The following is a 12,857-nucleotide window of genomic DNA, read 5'->3' as shown; positions in this document are numbered from 1 at the left end:
AATTTTTTTTTTTTTTTTTTTTTGAGTTTGACGCTTGTCTAATTACTCCGTAAACGTCCTCTTGACATTGATTTTTAACTAATCAAAAACCAGTTTCTTATAATCCATTTATTCGAAAGTTAACAGATAGGCCTGCGTTTTACGTATTAATAAGGAATTAAGAGGAAAGACAAATGAGAGGTAAATATATCGTGATTGCATTATCATTTTTAAACTGTAAGAGCCAAAGAACTTTAGTGTGTTGTATGTCTGCCAAAAGCTTATTAGCTTGTATTCTTCTGAAGAATATTTAACTTTTTAACAGTATTTTGTTATCTCGAATAAGACTATTTTACATTTAGCACATTAATCACGGTTAAAACATTAATCATTTTTGGTTAAACAATGAGTTAAATCACCTCGACTAAACCTGAAGCGAGTCATGATATGAATAGATTTTTTTTTTTTTTACTACGATTTGTGTAATTAACACTATGCCCCGTAAATAATTTTTCTATATCCGTTTATGTTGAATTAATTTAAATACTATGGATGGGTTGCTCTCAAAGTATCACTTCTTAAGAGAAATTAAATATTTTTACATTTTCAATATACGAGATTTATAATATAAATTTAAGTTTTTGATGCAGCAAAGTAAATTCAACAATTGCGAACTGATGAGAATACATTATTAAACTGAATTATTTCTCAACATAGCCTAAGTTAATACAGGATATTGCTTTATATTCTATTTTAATAAGCCTATTAATTTAGTTTGAAAGTCGCTATGTAAACTCGGTGTCTAATTATTAGTTTTAAAAAAGGGGTTGAGCGTAAATTCAACAATTTCTCGACTATCTGAAAATGTAAAATAATAGTACTAAGGGTTACATTTGAGAAATTGAGAATTTGCTACTATAGTGGTTTTAAAGAGGTGGGTGGGTAATCTAAACTGTGCTCAACAAAACATCAGGTGATCTATCATTAGATTTTTGTTCCACAACAAGCTACAGACGAGTCGGACGTGAGGCTGTCAGCGTCTTCTTGTATGCTAATAGCGATAACCACACCGATTAGAGCATACAGGAGGGTACAAGTGGGTGAGATGAGATATGATTGGACCAAACTGAAGAGAAGGTAATTGCTGGGTACCACAACTAAAGGACGCTACGTAATATTGATAGCTTTTCCCAACTACTTAAGATAACAATATCAGGAATTCCCATTAAAAACGTAGACTGTAAAACAACAAAGCCAGTCACGGCCGGAGAAGGTGTCCGCGATACCGGGTCACGGAGGTCAAGTGGGTCCGGACCACGTGATAGCGATCCCCTGCTTTTATTCCTATTAGGAATCAACGCTTCATCCCATGCCAATAATATCATTCTGTTCGATTTTTGATGGCAAAATTTATGAAGTCGATCGAGCTTATATCCTCTCTCACATATCGGTTAAAGGGTGTCGTACTTTCAAAAATCTCACTTCTCGCCGAATAATTCTACGCCGTTTGGGTGTATAATTACACTCGAAGCAGAGATAAATAGGGAGGGAGCTAAATACTTACTAGATGTCAAACACACCTCATTAATAGACCTTATCCATATTAAGTGTTTAATTCTGAATAAATTTAAATGTAATTATATCGCACGCTGTTTAAGACACGATAAATCGAATGAATTAAACGGTTTGCAATAAATTATTATTCAACGACTTAATAGAGGCTTATAATTTTTCAAACATTAGCCAACAAAAAACTAATAGCAATCCATAATCAATTAAAATCAAAACATGCAACTATTTGCAGATGTTCACAAAAAAATTTATCATGTCCTATTTACAACTAGGACAATTCAAATATATTTATATAAACAATTTCTGTTCATTAATATACGAAAATTATTTGCAGATAATTCGAAGAAAATACTTCAAGATGCTTCATTGATTTCGGGATGCGAATTTTTCATTACTCAAATAGCATGTGAAAACAAATATTTTAATATACAACAATTAAATATAAATATGCTTACTACAATATTACGTTAAGGTCACACATAATTGAAGAAAGTTTTGACTTTATTTTCGTAATGAAACTCGCAAAATCGACGAGTTGAAAAACTTAGCTTATTATTATAATACATCTCCATTATGCGGTTAGTTTTTGAGTTCGTTCATCGTTAAGATATATCATTTTGAAAAAGGAATTTTCAAAAAATCCAATACTAGATGATGGCTTTAAGTTTCATATTCATTATAGAAAATAATTTAATTTTTATGAGAAGGCGTAAGGAAATAAGAAAGCGACATGGATTTTTGTATAAACGTGTGCACAAGCTACACAATTTGAGAACCTTTATTGTTATAGCATAGTTATACTTATTAATAATTGATGATTTATTATGATATTCTGATGGGTTTGTTGTACGTTTAAGCCTGCCTCTCGGAACGGATGACCGACTCTATCCCGGCAAGATGGTGGTGCGGTTCTGGGGAGAAGCAAGGCTCAGCAGCTAGCGGACTGTGGTGGGACATTGCCGGTGACAGAAGTGGGGAACACCGGCCGTCGCCCGTTTGTGCCGGTGAGGGGTTTTGTAATTTATATAATCATTGAGAAGGGGACGGGCATAGAGGCAGGCGCCCTTTAAAATATAAAAGCATGATACTAGTCATTTATCTCTGCATGAATGTTTTTATTGTATGATCTGCTGCATGCTCTAAGTTTACCTTAAGTTGGCTTAGTAAGACTTTAAACTATATAGGATGCCATTTAGGATAGTTTCTTCTTAATAGCAGAAATGTTATAAATAAAACTGGTTTTCGGTAAAGGTATGCCAACTCTACTATTTATCTGCCTGTAAAAGTTTGACCTCTCCGAATTTACGATTCATTGTACGCAAACTCAGTCGTTTTGGTTGAAAGTTTTCCGAATGAAATTAGTCATTTTGAATTTGGTCGAGAATTCGCCAAGAAAACTCGATCTTCTAAATTTTTTTTTTTAAAAACGTTATCGCAATTTTCTTAATGTTTCCATTAAAATATATAAAATATTTGATCGTTTTCCACATTTAAATGTTATGAAAAGCTGAAAACGTGTTCGTTAATTTACACTTTATTCAAATTTTGATAGAAATTCATTATATTAGTCAGTTCTTTAATATTCTCGAAGCGTTTATCCTTTCGAAAATGAGCATCTGGTTTAGAAAAACCAGCTGTTTAAAACTTTTGCATCGGTTCATGCAAGACAATTTTCTCATTTTAGTTATAAAGCCTACAAAAACCGTTGAAAATGCTATTGTAAGCATGTCAGGTAGGCCCTATTTATAACAAAATTACATCATCGATTTTTTTTTGGTCAACTAAAAGTCATTTCCAACATTAATATATAAAAAAAAAAATATATTTATTTTTCAAACAGAAATATAGAATTTTATAAGCATGTATAGACTTATATATTCACAGTATAAATTGCTTAAGACTGCAAAATTCAATTAGCATTTATTTGCATTTACTTCAGAATTAAAATTTGATAGAATAAGATAAAAAATAGAATTTAAAAAAAATATATATATATTTTACAAATAGACAAAACATTATAAATAACTCTTTCACATTATTTTCGAATAATTTATTATTTTAGAGATTAATTTAATTTATAAAGAGTGAATGTAGTATTAGAATTTATAATATTTAAATTTTCGTTTTTATTTGTTGATGTTTATAGCTATTAGTCAAGGAGGGTGACTAAACTGTTTATATTTGTGCCTTTGCAGAGGGGCGTGAATGTGTGAACTGTGGTGCGACGTCGACCCCCCTGTGGCGAAGGGACGGTACTGGTCATTATTTGTGCAATGCTTGCGGACTTTACCACAAAATGAACGGTCAAAACAGACCACTCATCAAACCCAAGAGAAGATTGGTGAGTCTATAGATATTGTATACGATACTTTTTAGAATAAACTAGTGTACAATTGTTATATTTAAAAAAAAAATGGACACCTTCATTTCATAAACGTAATAGAATTTAACCCTATCAAGAGTTTTTATATAGTCGAAATATAGGTTTGTAGACGTGTTTCGTGCTCGAGAACGACACTAAACTAATCGGAGATAAGGAATAAAAGTAACGTCGAGGAAATTGCCAGTAAACAAAAATTTGTTTTATTGTGCAATTTAACAAAATGACAATGGAGAGATGGTGTACGAAGTCCAGACTAGATGACGACCAAAAACTGACCCCCTCTGAATTCCAGACGCCAATGACAGTTCGGGAGATTTGGGAGTAAACACGTCTGGTATTTGGCGATTCTGCGATGTACAGTCTATTTCGTTTTCCCCTCCCGAATGTCCTAAGGGAAATGGACCGATCTCTTCCACTCTCCCAGTGCGACACTTTCTAAGAAGGTGTGGCGTCACGGTGTCGCGAGCATCGCCACGAAACAATTATAAATTAATATAAATGATTTGGCTCTTGTAATGGATCCAGATAAATACAATTTCGCCAAAGTTTGGCACTGATAAAATGACTTTAAACCGGGTTTAATGAAGTTTAGAAACTAATTTTTTCCTTTATGGAATCTCCTAAGATCATTCGAAAAATACGGAATTACGAGAAATGTCGAGTTTTTCTAACCATCTCGTGTTTCAATATCTATCTTCTGATTTATGTTAGTAACGGAGTGAACAGACGTGGCTATAACGATAGGAGGATACATTAATCTACTAGCATAGAGTAAACTGTTGTTAACGGAAAAGCTATAGATTAGAGTGTTTTCGATTCGAACGTGATAGACTCGCATATGTGAGATTACAAAATTGAACGAGATTAGTCATCGCGCTTTCAAAATTGACGTTTCTCGATTACTTCAGCTTAAGTGCAGCTTCAAAGCGCGCCTGAAATAAACAAACTTAAAATCGATAATAAACTCTATAGGATCTCTTAGTTGTAAATGGATGGATGTTCTTAGGTAGTCTTGTATCGGTGAAGTAAACCATATATACCTACAGGACGTATTGGCCCCAAATCCTCTAAGCTTTCCTAAGGCTATTATTTCTTCCTTGACACCACAAATGTGGGTTCGGTTCAAAATGTCTTCATTTTCTAACACTTTTTAAAATGAACCCGTAGTTTTGGTGTTGGGGCGAACGAAGGATCAATGCCAAAATGCATCGATATTTTATAACTAAACGGTCTAACTATAATTAGAGATTTTAAATAATTTATTACGTATATATTTTTAATTAACAAATACGAAAATAAATAAGATACATAATTGAAATTTTCTTTGAATTATTTATTTCCCTTTTGCATTTTCCCTTTTATAATAAAGAGATTTCGATTATTATGGGATAAGTCACTGCAAATATTTTTTAATAGCCTTTATCTAAGGGTCTATGGCAACAAATCTTTCCGCTAAGGTGCCAGTCATCATAATCTACCTTAAAATGCCCCCGAAAGCCGCCCACTTCATCCTGCCATTAATATCTGTACCACAATTTCTTAGCCAAGCTACCATAGACGTGACGCAAAATACACACGTCACGCACAGCATACGTGACTACATGTGTACAGGAAACCATGGAAGAGAGACTGAGTGAGAAAAACAAAAACTAGCTTCTGGACAGGAAGTTTGGGGGGACTCTTCATCCCTGCGTGTATCGGCGACGAGTTGGACAGTAGCCTCCCAGGTGGGCATGGACTGAGCTATCACGCAAAGTGTACCGTGGGATCCGTTCGCATCACGTGCTTCGTGTCATTTGTCACGTTGCGTCACATCCGCCGCGTGACCTTTATTTTAACAGCGACCTCTAGTTTGATAATGGCGTGCGACCTCCCTTCCTACCGCATCAACTTGAGCGCACTCAATAACTTCTATAGTTGATTATTTTGTTTTTTGCTTTTTTTTTTTAAAAAAGAAAGACGTTGTAGTTTGCAATTAATTGAGATGATAAAGTGATTAGATTGTAGTATAGAAATCGTTAAAAGAACTGAATAATTCCCGAACTTTAAGTCTTAGATGAATAAACATATAATTATAAGTTTGAGTTTCGCATTAATTAATTGTGTTGAGCATAGTTTGAAGGACTTTCCCCGTAGCCCGCGTGTTGATAGCTCACCGGAAGCACTTCCGCCTCGACTGCGCACTCTCGTTGTACATTTCCGTTAAATAAATATCCGAGAATTAAATGCTACATTAATATTTAATTTAATTATTGTTAAAACTTTTAAAATATCACATTTTTTCTCTTATAATAGGGTGGTTGCATTCATGCGAATGCGAACGATTCGTTATTTCACACTTGGCTAAGTTTGAACATACAAAAAAGAACTTTTATAGACCACAATGGATATGCTATAAAACGACAATACCATACACGATTAAAAGGTGTGCCTTTTTTTCCGAAAACTTGGTCGATAAGAGTAAAAATTCTCTAAGAAATGATAAATGCAAAGAATCTCTATAAACTTGCACTGTATACACCTATTTGTATGTCCTATATAAAAGCTGTTTATGATCAATATTTTTAAAAGTTTATATATTGCATTTGTTACTATAAACTTTTACAGCGTTTTTATTAAAAAATTTTTATTTTTTATAGCCTATTCTTTTGTATAATTCATTGCACACGTTTACAAATTATGTTTAATAGTTTAATTATATATTAGTATAAATATCTTTTCACGCATTGATTATAAAACTAAATATATTAAATCACATCTTGATAACTAAGGTGTAAGAATAAAATCTGTATAAATTACTAAATGGTAAAGTTTTGAATCTCTTGAGATCTAGATACTTGAAGCATACTTGTTTAAGACAGTAGTTACAGTGTTCTAAAGAAGTGCTTTGCTTTCTAGCTACAAAATAACAATTGCTTCGACAGATAATAGTACTAGAATGTCATATCGAGACTTGTGATTACAATTTATGTGTTTAAACATCCATGACTGATACCGAGAAAGTTATAACAAGTTCTCATCCCTAGCAAACATTATTCATTAGATACATCTTAAGATAGCAATCGTTCATTGTTCTTGTAAAATTCTTTGAAGTTACCTTGTAAATTTCGTAGAATATAAGTTAATTTTGCTTAAAGGTACTTTACCAAGTCATACAACACAATATTTACAAAATTTTGAGCTAACTAACGAGCTTCCTCTACGAATAGACCTAAGTTAGAAAGAAATATTTATTTCGAGCAGATATTCTTTTTTAGTTTCTATGAAAATAGTGGAACGATATACGAAGGAACGAAACAAGACGTCGATCGGTATCTAGCAGGAAATCTCACCAGAGGGAGGCCGTTTCCTGTTCACAGACGCGTGAGGTGACAAAGGCTTCTAATTAAACACATCATTAAGTCGATTTAATGAACCTTGTTTGTCTGATAGGAAGGCAACACCCGAAACTGAGTTAACTGAAATAGAGGGAAATTGTGGCCAGAAGCCTTATTATCACGTGACCAAAAAAAAATAAACGATCCGGATATGTGAAAATGGATCCTGTTTTATGTGGGTACAATTTGTCTATCCCTCTTGGCATGATTTCGACTTTTTTTTTGTGTGTTTCCATTCCTTTTATATTTCAGGAGAGGTGAGAAAATTTTCACATCTCCATTGCAAATAATAGATAAAACGATGTTAGGTGAAGAAATGGCTCGGTTAGCCATTAGACTGGTCGTCCAACCCATGATTATAGAGCATCGGAGCTTGTTGTCCAACTGCTTGTTTGTCATTAGGCTGGTCTTCTGAGCACGAAAATCATTTTCAAATGATGTTGACGCGAGAGTGTCGATTCCTGGAATGACCCGCACTCTTTCACTAGAGTAGTCGTCTTTCCATTATCGCAATTCGTCCCCCTAAATTTTTATGTTAACCTCTGATCTCTTCGGACAAAATAATTTACAAGTCCATCAAAGGAGTCACTAAATTTGATTTACAAGAGTATATTAGGCTCGGATCGTGAGTTTTAAGTGATTTTTACAATGCAAATCATTGCTTTATTTACACTTTCGTTTTTCCCTAACTTTTTCTTTTATATTCAATAACTGTTTAGAATTTTCAAAAGAAAGATAATATCTTTCACGTCTGACAGAGCTCAAAATTCTTCTATAGAGGAACGACTGAGAAAAATACAATACTTAAACTATTTTAACTCAAAGAACTCAATTCTGCGCTGGCAAAGAATGTAAAAAATTCCTCCTATTCTTATATTTATGAAAAAATTTCTCTCTTATTTAAATTAAAAATTTAATATTTTAAGTCAGAATCATAGTTGCATAAATAAATTTAAAATAACTTTGACTTTATAATTTAATATTTTCAACTAGTAAATTATTAGTTTCTTACATAATGTATAGTCTATACATATAAAAAAACACTAAAAAATGTTCGTGGGTTGTAGTCTTATGCTTGACAAATTTAATATATGTTACATATAACATATTTTTTTTCCTTTTTCAACTGACAAAAAAGTATTGACGAAGATTAATTTTAACTCTTGCCAATTAAGTGATCCGGCTCGGTAATTGAAAGATTGGTAAGTCGATAGGCCCACGTCTATTTCTTTGGTCTCCCTGCAGGTACAATAGCCTTTAAATATAAACATGGAAAACAAAATTAGAATTGGATCCGTGATTGCTGTTCCCACTACGACCGCACGCAGCGCTAACAGTGGAAAAAAGTGGAACAATCGTCGGTCTTTTTCTCTTCCTAAATAAATCGTAATTTTTTAAATATATTTTTTATTTTTATTTTTCTTTAATTTAAAACTTCACTTATTAAAATTTATATTGTTAAATGTATTCTAGATTATTTTGGATTTTTTTAAGAAAAAAAAAGTAAATAGGCCTATATAAGCTTATTTATATCGATATTAGCAGTCTACCAATTAAATACTTTGTTGATAATAACGCAATTATGTTTTTAGATAAATAGATATTTAAATAATTTGACGTTATAATTAGTCATTTTAATAATAATAATAAAAAAAATACGAAAATGGCCTATCGAATCTTAATTAAGATATAATCAGTAGGGATGGGCGAATATCACTTTTCACCAATTCGAATGTCGTATTCGAACATTCTTCGAATACTTAGTGAACTTAATTGCCTTAAATAACTTATTTAGTTAGTAATTTTATTTAATATTTATTATTTAACTTGTTTTATTTATTTCTTTACATTAATAAAGTAAAACAAAAGGTAAAAAGTCTTACAGTAAAGTACCTTCACTTTACTACAGTATCTTAACTACACTAGATTAATCAATAATTGTTCTCATTTTCATCTACTAGAGAGGAAAGGAACACTAGAATACTTTCAGGATCTAGTTACAACTACTTTTTAGTTATTTCTAATTGCTATAGTTAGTTTCAGGATCTTCTTTTCCTATGGCAAATTAAACCAGAGATATTGAAGAGGCCCGTTTGTACTGTACATAAGAGGTTATGTAATAGAGGTATTCGTAGTATTCAGAATTATTTATTTTTCAACATTATATTCGAAATCTCTACTGCTCGAATATTCTTTTAGTATTCGAGTATTCGGGAGTAGTAGAATTCGTTCGTGTCTAATAATCAGCCATTATTTCATTGCAAGTTAAATTTTCTATAGGCTATTCAGATTTTTATATGTTTCTGAATTATATTTCATGNCCCCAAACATAAATTTCGTTTTATGCAGAAATGCAACTAATAAAGATTATCTTTTATTTAGTACGTATGATTAGGCCTGCAATTATTTCTTTCAAAATAGATATTTTTGGAAAATAATTATAATGATTTTTGTTTTTTTTTAAACCCTATTATTATATATAGAAACTGAATAACAATCAAGAGCTATGAGCAATTAGCAGTTTGCAACGATATGCATTTAGAAAGGAAGTTCGTGTAAAAATATATAAATTATTTATTTTCTGTACACGAATGAAAGCTTTCAAGCATAACTTCTTTATTTTCCTTTCAAACTTATTACTGTTCAAGGTGTTTAGTAAAACAAAGATTGATAACTGAGGAAATTTCCCACTCTTTCAAACGCCATTAGAAGCGGTTAAATTTTAACTGTTTGACTACAAATATTTCCACCCTGACCTTTTATAATTATTGTCACTTACAGCCTACATTAAATATCATTTCCTGAATAATCTTTCTTTCATCGCTAAGGAATCTTCCCTTAGAAATTTTACACATTTTCCTTTAAATATCTTTGTTTTGGCGATCTTCAAAAGATTTACAATAGCCTATTTACGGATTAAATAAAATTTAATGATTAAAACAAAATAAAAATCTTATAAAATATTTTATATAGTAATATATGAAATCAGCATTTATTGTTAATGAATTTATTTTACTATTAATAAAAAGTTTTAGGAGTTTAATTAAACAGAAGCGAAGTAGACTAAGTAGGTCTGTCTAATCTACAGAGGCCTCTTTACTATATTCTAAACACCTGCCTAAGTTTAGGGGACTTTCTAAAGTTAGAGACCAAAATTATTTCAATGAAGTGTGTCTGTTTCTGTTATTTCAGTATTTATCTATCAATAATAAGCATATTAACGCTTGTTTCTAAACAAATATATATATATTTTTCTTCATATTTAAATGCATTAGTACGGAGTGTATACAACTCTCAATCAAGTTTTCAAATGTTTTTGTTACCGAGTCTAAGCCTGAATCTGATATTATTTAGTTTGTTTCACTAAATAACATTTTAATTTTAATTATAATAATAATAATAAAAAAAATACGAAAATGGCCTATCGAATCTTAATTAAGATATAATCAGTAGGGATGGGCGAATATCACTTTTCACCAATTCGAATGTCGTATTCGAACATTCTTCGAATATTTATTGAACTTAATTGCCTTAAATAACTTATTTAGTTAGTAATTTTATTTAATATTTATTATTTAACTTGTTTTATTTATTTCTTTACATTAATAAAGTAAAACAAAAGGTAAAAAGTCTTACAGTAAAGTACCTTCACTTTACTACAGTATCTTAACTACACTAGATTAATCAATAATTGTTCTCATTTTCATCTACTAGAGAGGAAAGGAACACTAGAATACTTTCAGGATCTAGTTACAACTACTTTTTAGTTATTTCTAATTGCTATAGTTAGTTTCAGGATCTTCTTTTCCTATGGCAAATTAAACCAGAGATATTGAAGAGGCCCGTTTGTACTGTACATAAGAGGTTATGTAATAGAGGTATTCGTAGTATTCAGAATTATTTATTTTTCAACATTATATTCGAAATCTCTACTGCTCGAATATTCTTTTAGTATTCGAGTATTCGGGAGTAGTAGAATTCGTTCGTGTCTAATAATCAGTCATTATTTCATTGCAAGTTAAATTTTCTATAGGCTATTCAGATTTTTATATGTTTCTGAATTATATTTCATGTAATAAATATTAATATTTGGCCTAAAAAAAAAGCTAAGCCAGAATTTATTTTATTTTATTTTTAAAATCTATATTTAAACATTAATTTATTACTGCGTTAAATTAAATTTCTGAATCAATTTTCACCAGTAAATGTTGCCTTCTAGCATTTATATAGGGCCTATATATATATATTTAAATTTTATGTATACATAAAATAACTTATTCTAATATATTTTGTCTATAATGTGATTTAAAAATCTAAATAAATAGATATTGATAAATATTTAGTACATAAATACTGTAATTAATTATATATGAATTAAATTTTACAAAATTTTGAGCTAACTAACGAGCTTCCTCTACGAATAGACCTAAGTTAGAAAGAAATATTTATTTCGAGCAGATATTCTTTTTTAGTTTCTATGAAAATAGTGGAACGATATACGAAGGAACGAAACAAGACGTCGATCGGTATCTAGCAGGAAATCTCACCAGAGGGAGGCCGTTTCCTGTTCACAGACGCGTGAGGTGACAAAGGCTTCTAATTAAACACATCATTAAGTCGATTTAATGAACCTTGTTTGTCTGATAGGAAGGCAACACCCGAAACTGAGTTAACTGAAATAGAGGGAAATTGTGGCCAGAAGCCTTATTATCACGTGACCAAAAAAAAATAAACGATCCGGATATGTGAAAATGGATCCTGTTTTATGTGGGTACAATTTGTCTATCCCTCTTGGCATGATTTCGACTTTTTTTTTGTGTGTTTCCATTCCTTTTATATTTCAGGAGAGGTGAGAAAATTTTCACATCTCCATTGCAAATAATAGATAAAACGATGTTAGGTGAAGAAATGGCTCGGTTAGCCATTAGACTGGTCGTCCAACCCATGATTATAGAGCATCGGAGCTTGTTGTCCAACTGCTTGTTTGTCATTAGGCTGGTCTTCTGAGCACGAAAATCATTTTCAAATGATGTTGACGCGAGAGTGTCGATTCCTGGAATGACCCGCACTCTTTCACTAGAGTAGTCGTCTTTCCATTATCGCAATTCGTCCCCCTAAATTTTTATGTTAACCTCTGATCTCTTCGGACAAAATAATTTACAAGTCCATCAAAGGAGTCACTAAATTTGATTTACAAGAGTATATTAGGCTCGGATCGTGAGTTTTAAGTGATTTTTACAATGCAAATCATTGCTTTATTTACACTTTCGTTTTTCCCTAACTTTTTCTTTTATATTCAATAACTGTTTAGAATTTTCAAAAGAAAGATAATATCTTTCACGTCTGACAGAGCTCAAAATTCTTCTATAGAGGAACGACTGAGAAAAATACAATACTTAAACTATTTTAACTCAAAGAACTCAATTCTGCGCTGGCAAAGAATGTAAAAAATTCCTCCTATTCTTATATTTATGAAAAAATTTCTCTCTTATTTAAATTAAAAATTTAATATTTTAAGTCAGAATCATAGTTGCATAAATAAATTT

The 12,857-nt window shown here is 31.4% G+C and overlaps 1 protein-coding gene across 4 annotated transcripts in view; it reads left to right on the top strand.

Moving 5' to 3' along the window:
- Nucleotides 1-12,857, top strand: part of LOC111628236 (transcription factor GATA-3-like) — a 50,873-nt gene that overhangs the window by 9,600 nt on the left and 28,416 nt on the right. For 2 of the 4 annotated variants that reach the window (XM_023371983.1, XM_023371985.1), the window contains exons 3-4: nucleotides 2,409-2,555; nucleotides 3,747-3,892. In XM_023371983.1, coding sequence (XP_023227751.1) covers nucleotides 2,409-2,555; nucleotides 3,747-3,892 — 293 coding nt within the window. The remainder of the gene's footprint in view (nucleotides 1-2,408; nucleotides 2,556-3,746; nucleotides 3,893-12,857) is intronic. The other 2 variants (XM_023371986.1, XM_023371984.1) reach the window with 1 other exon arrangement.

The sequence above is a fragment of the Centruroides sculpturatus genome, unplaced genomic scaffold, assembly GCF_000671375.1.
Source record: "Centruroides sculpturatus isolate CEXI.00-Female unplaced genomic scaffold, Cexi_2.0 scaffold532, whole genome shotgun sequence".
NCBI classification, from domain to species: Eukaryota; Metazoa; Arthropoda; class Arachnida; order Scorpiones; family Buthidae; genus Centruroides; species Centruroides sculpturatus.
The sequence above is the reverse complement of the archived record's forward strand: the minus strand, read 5'-3'. Positions and strand labels throughout refer to the sequence as shown.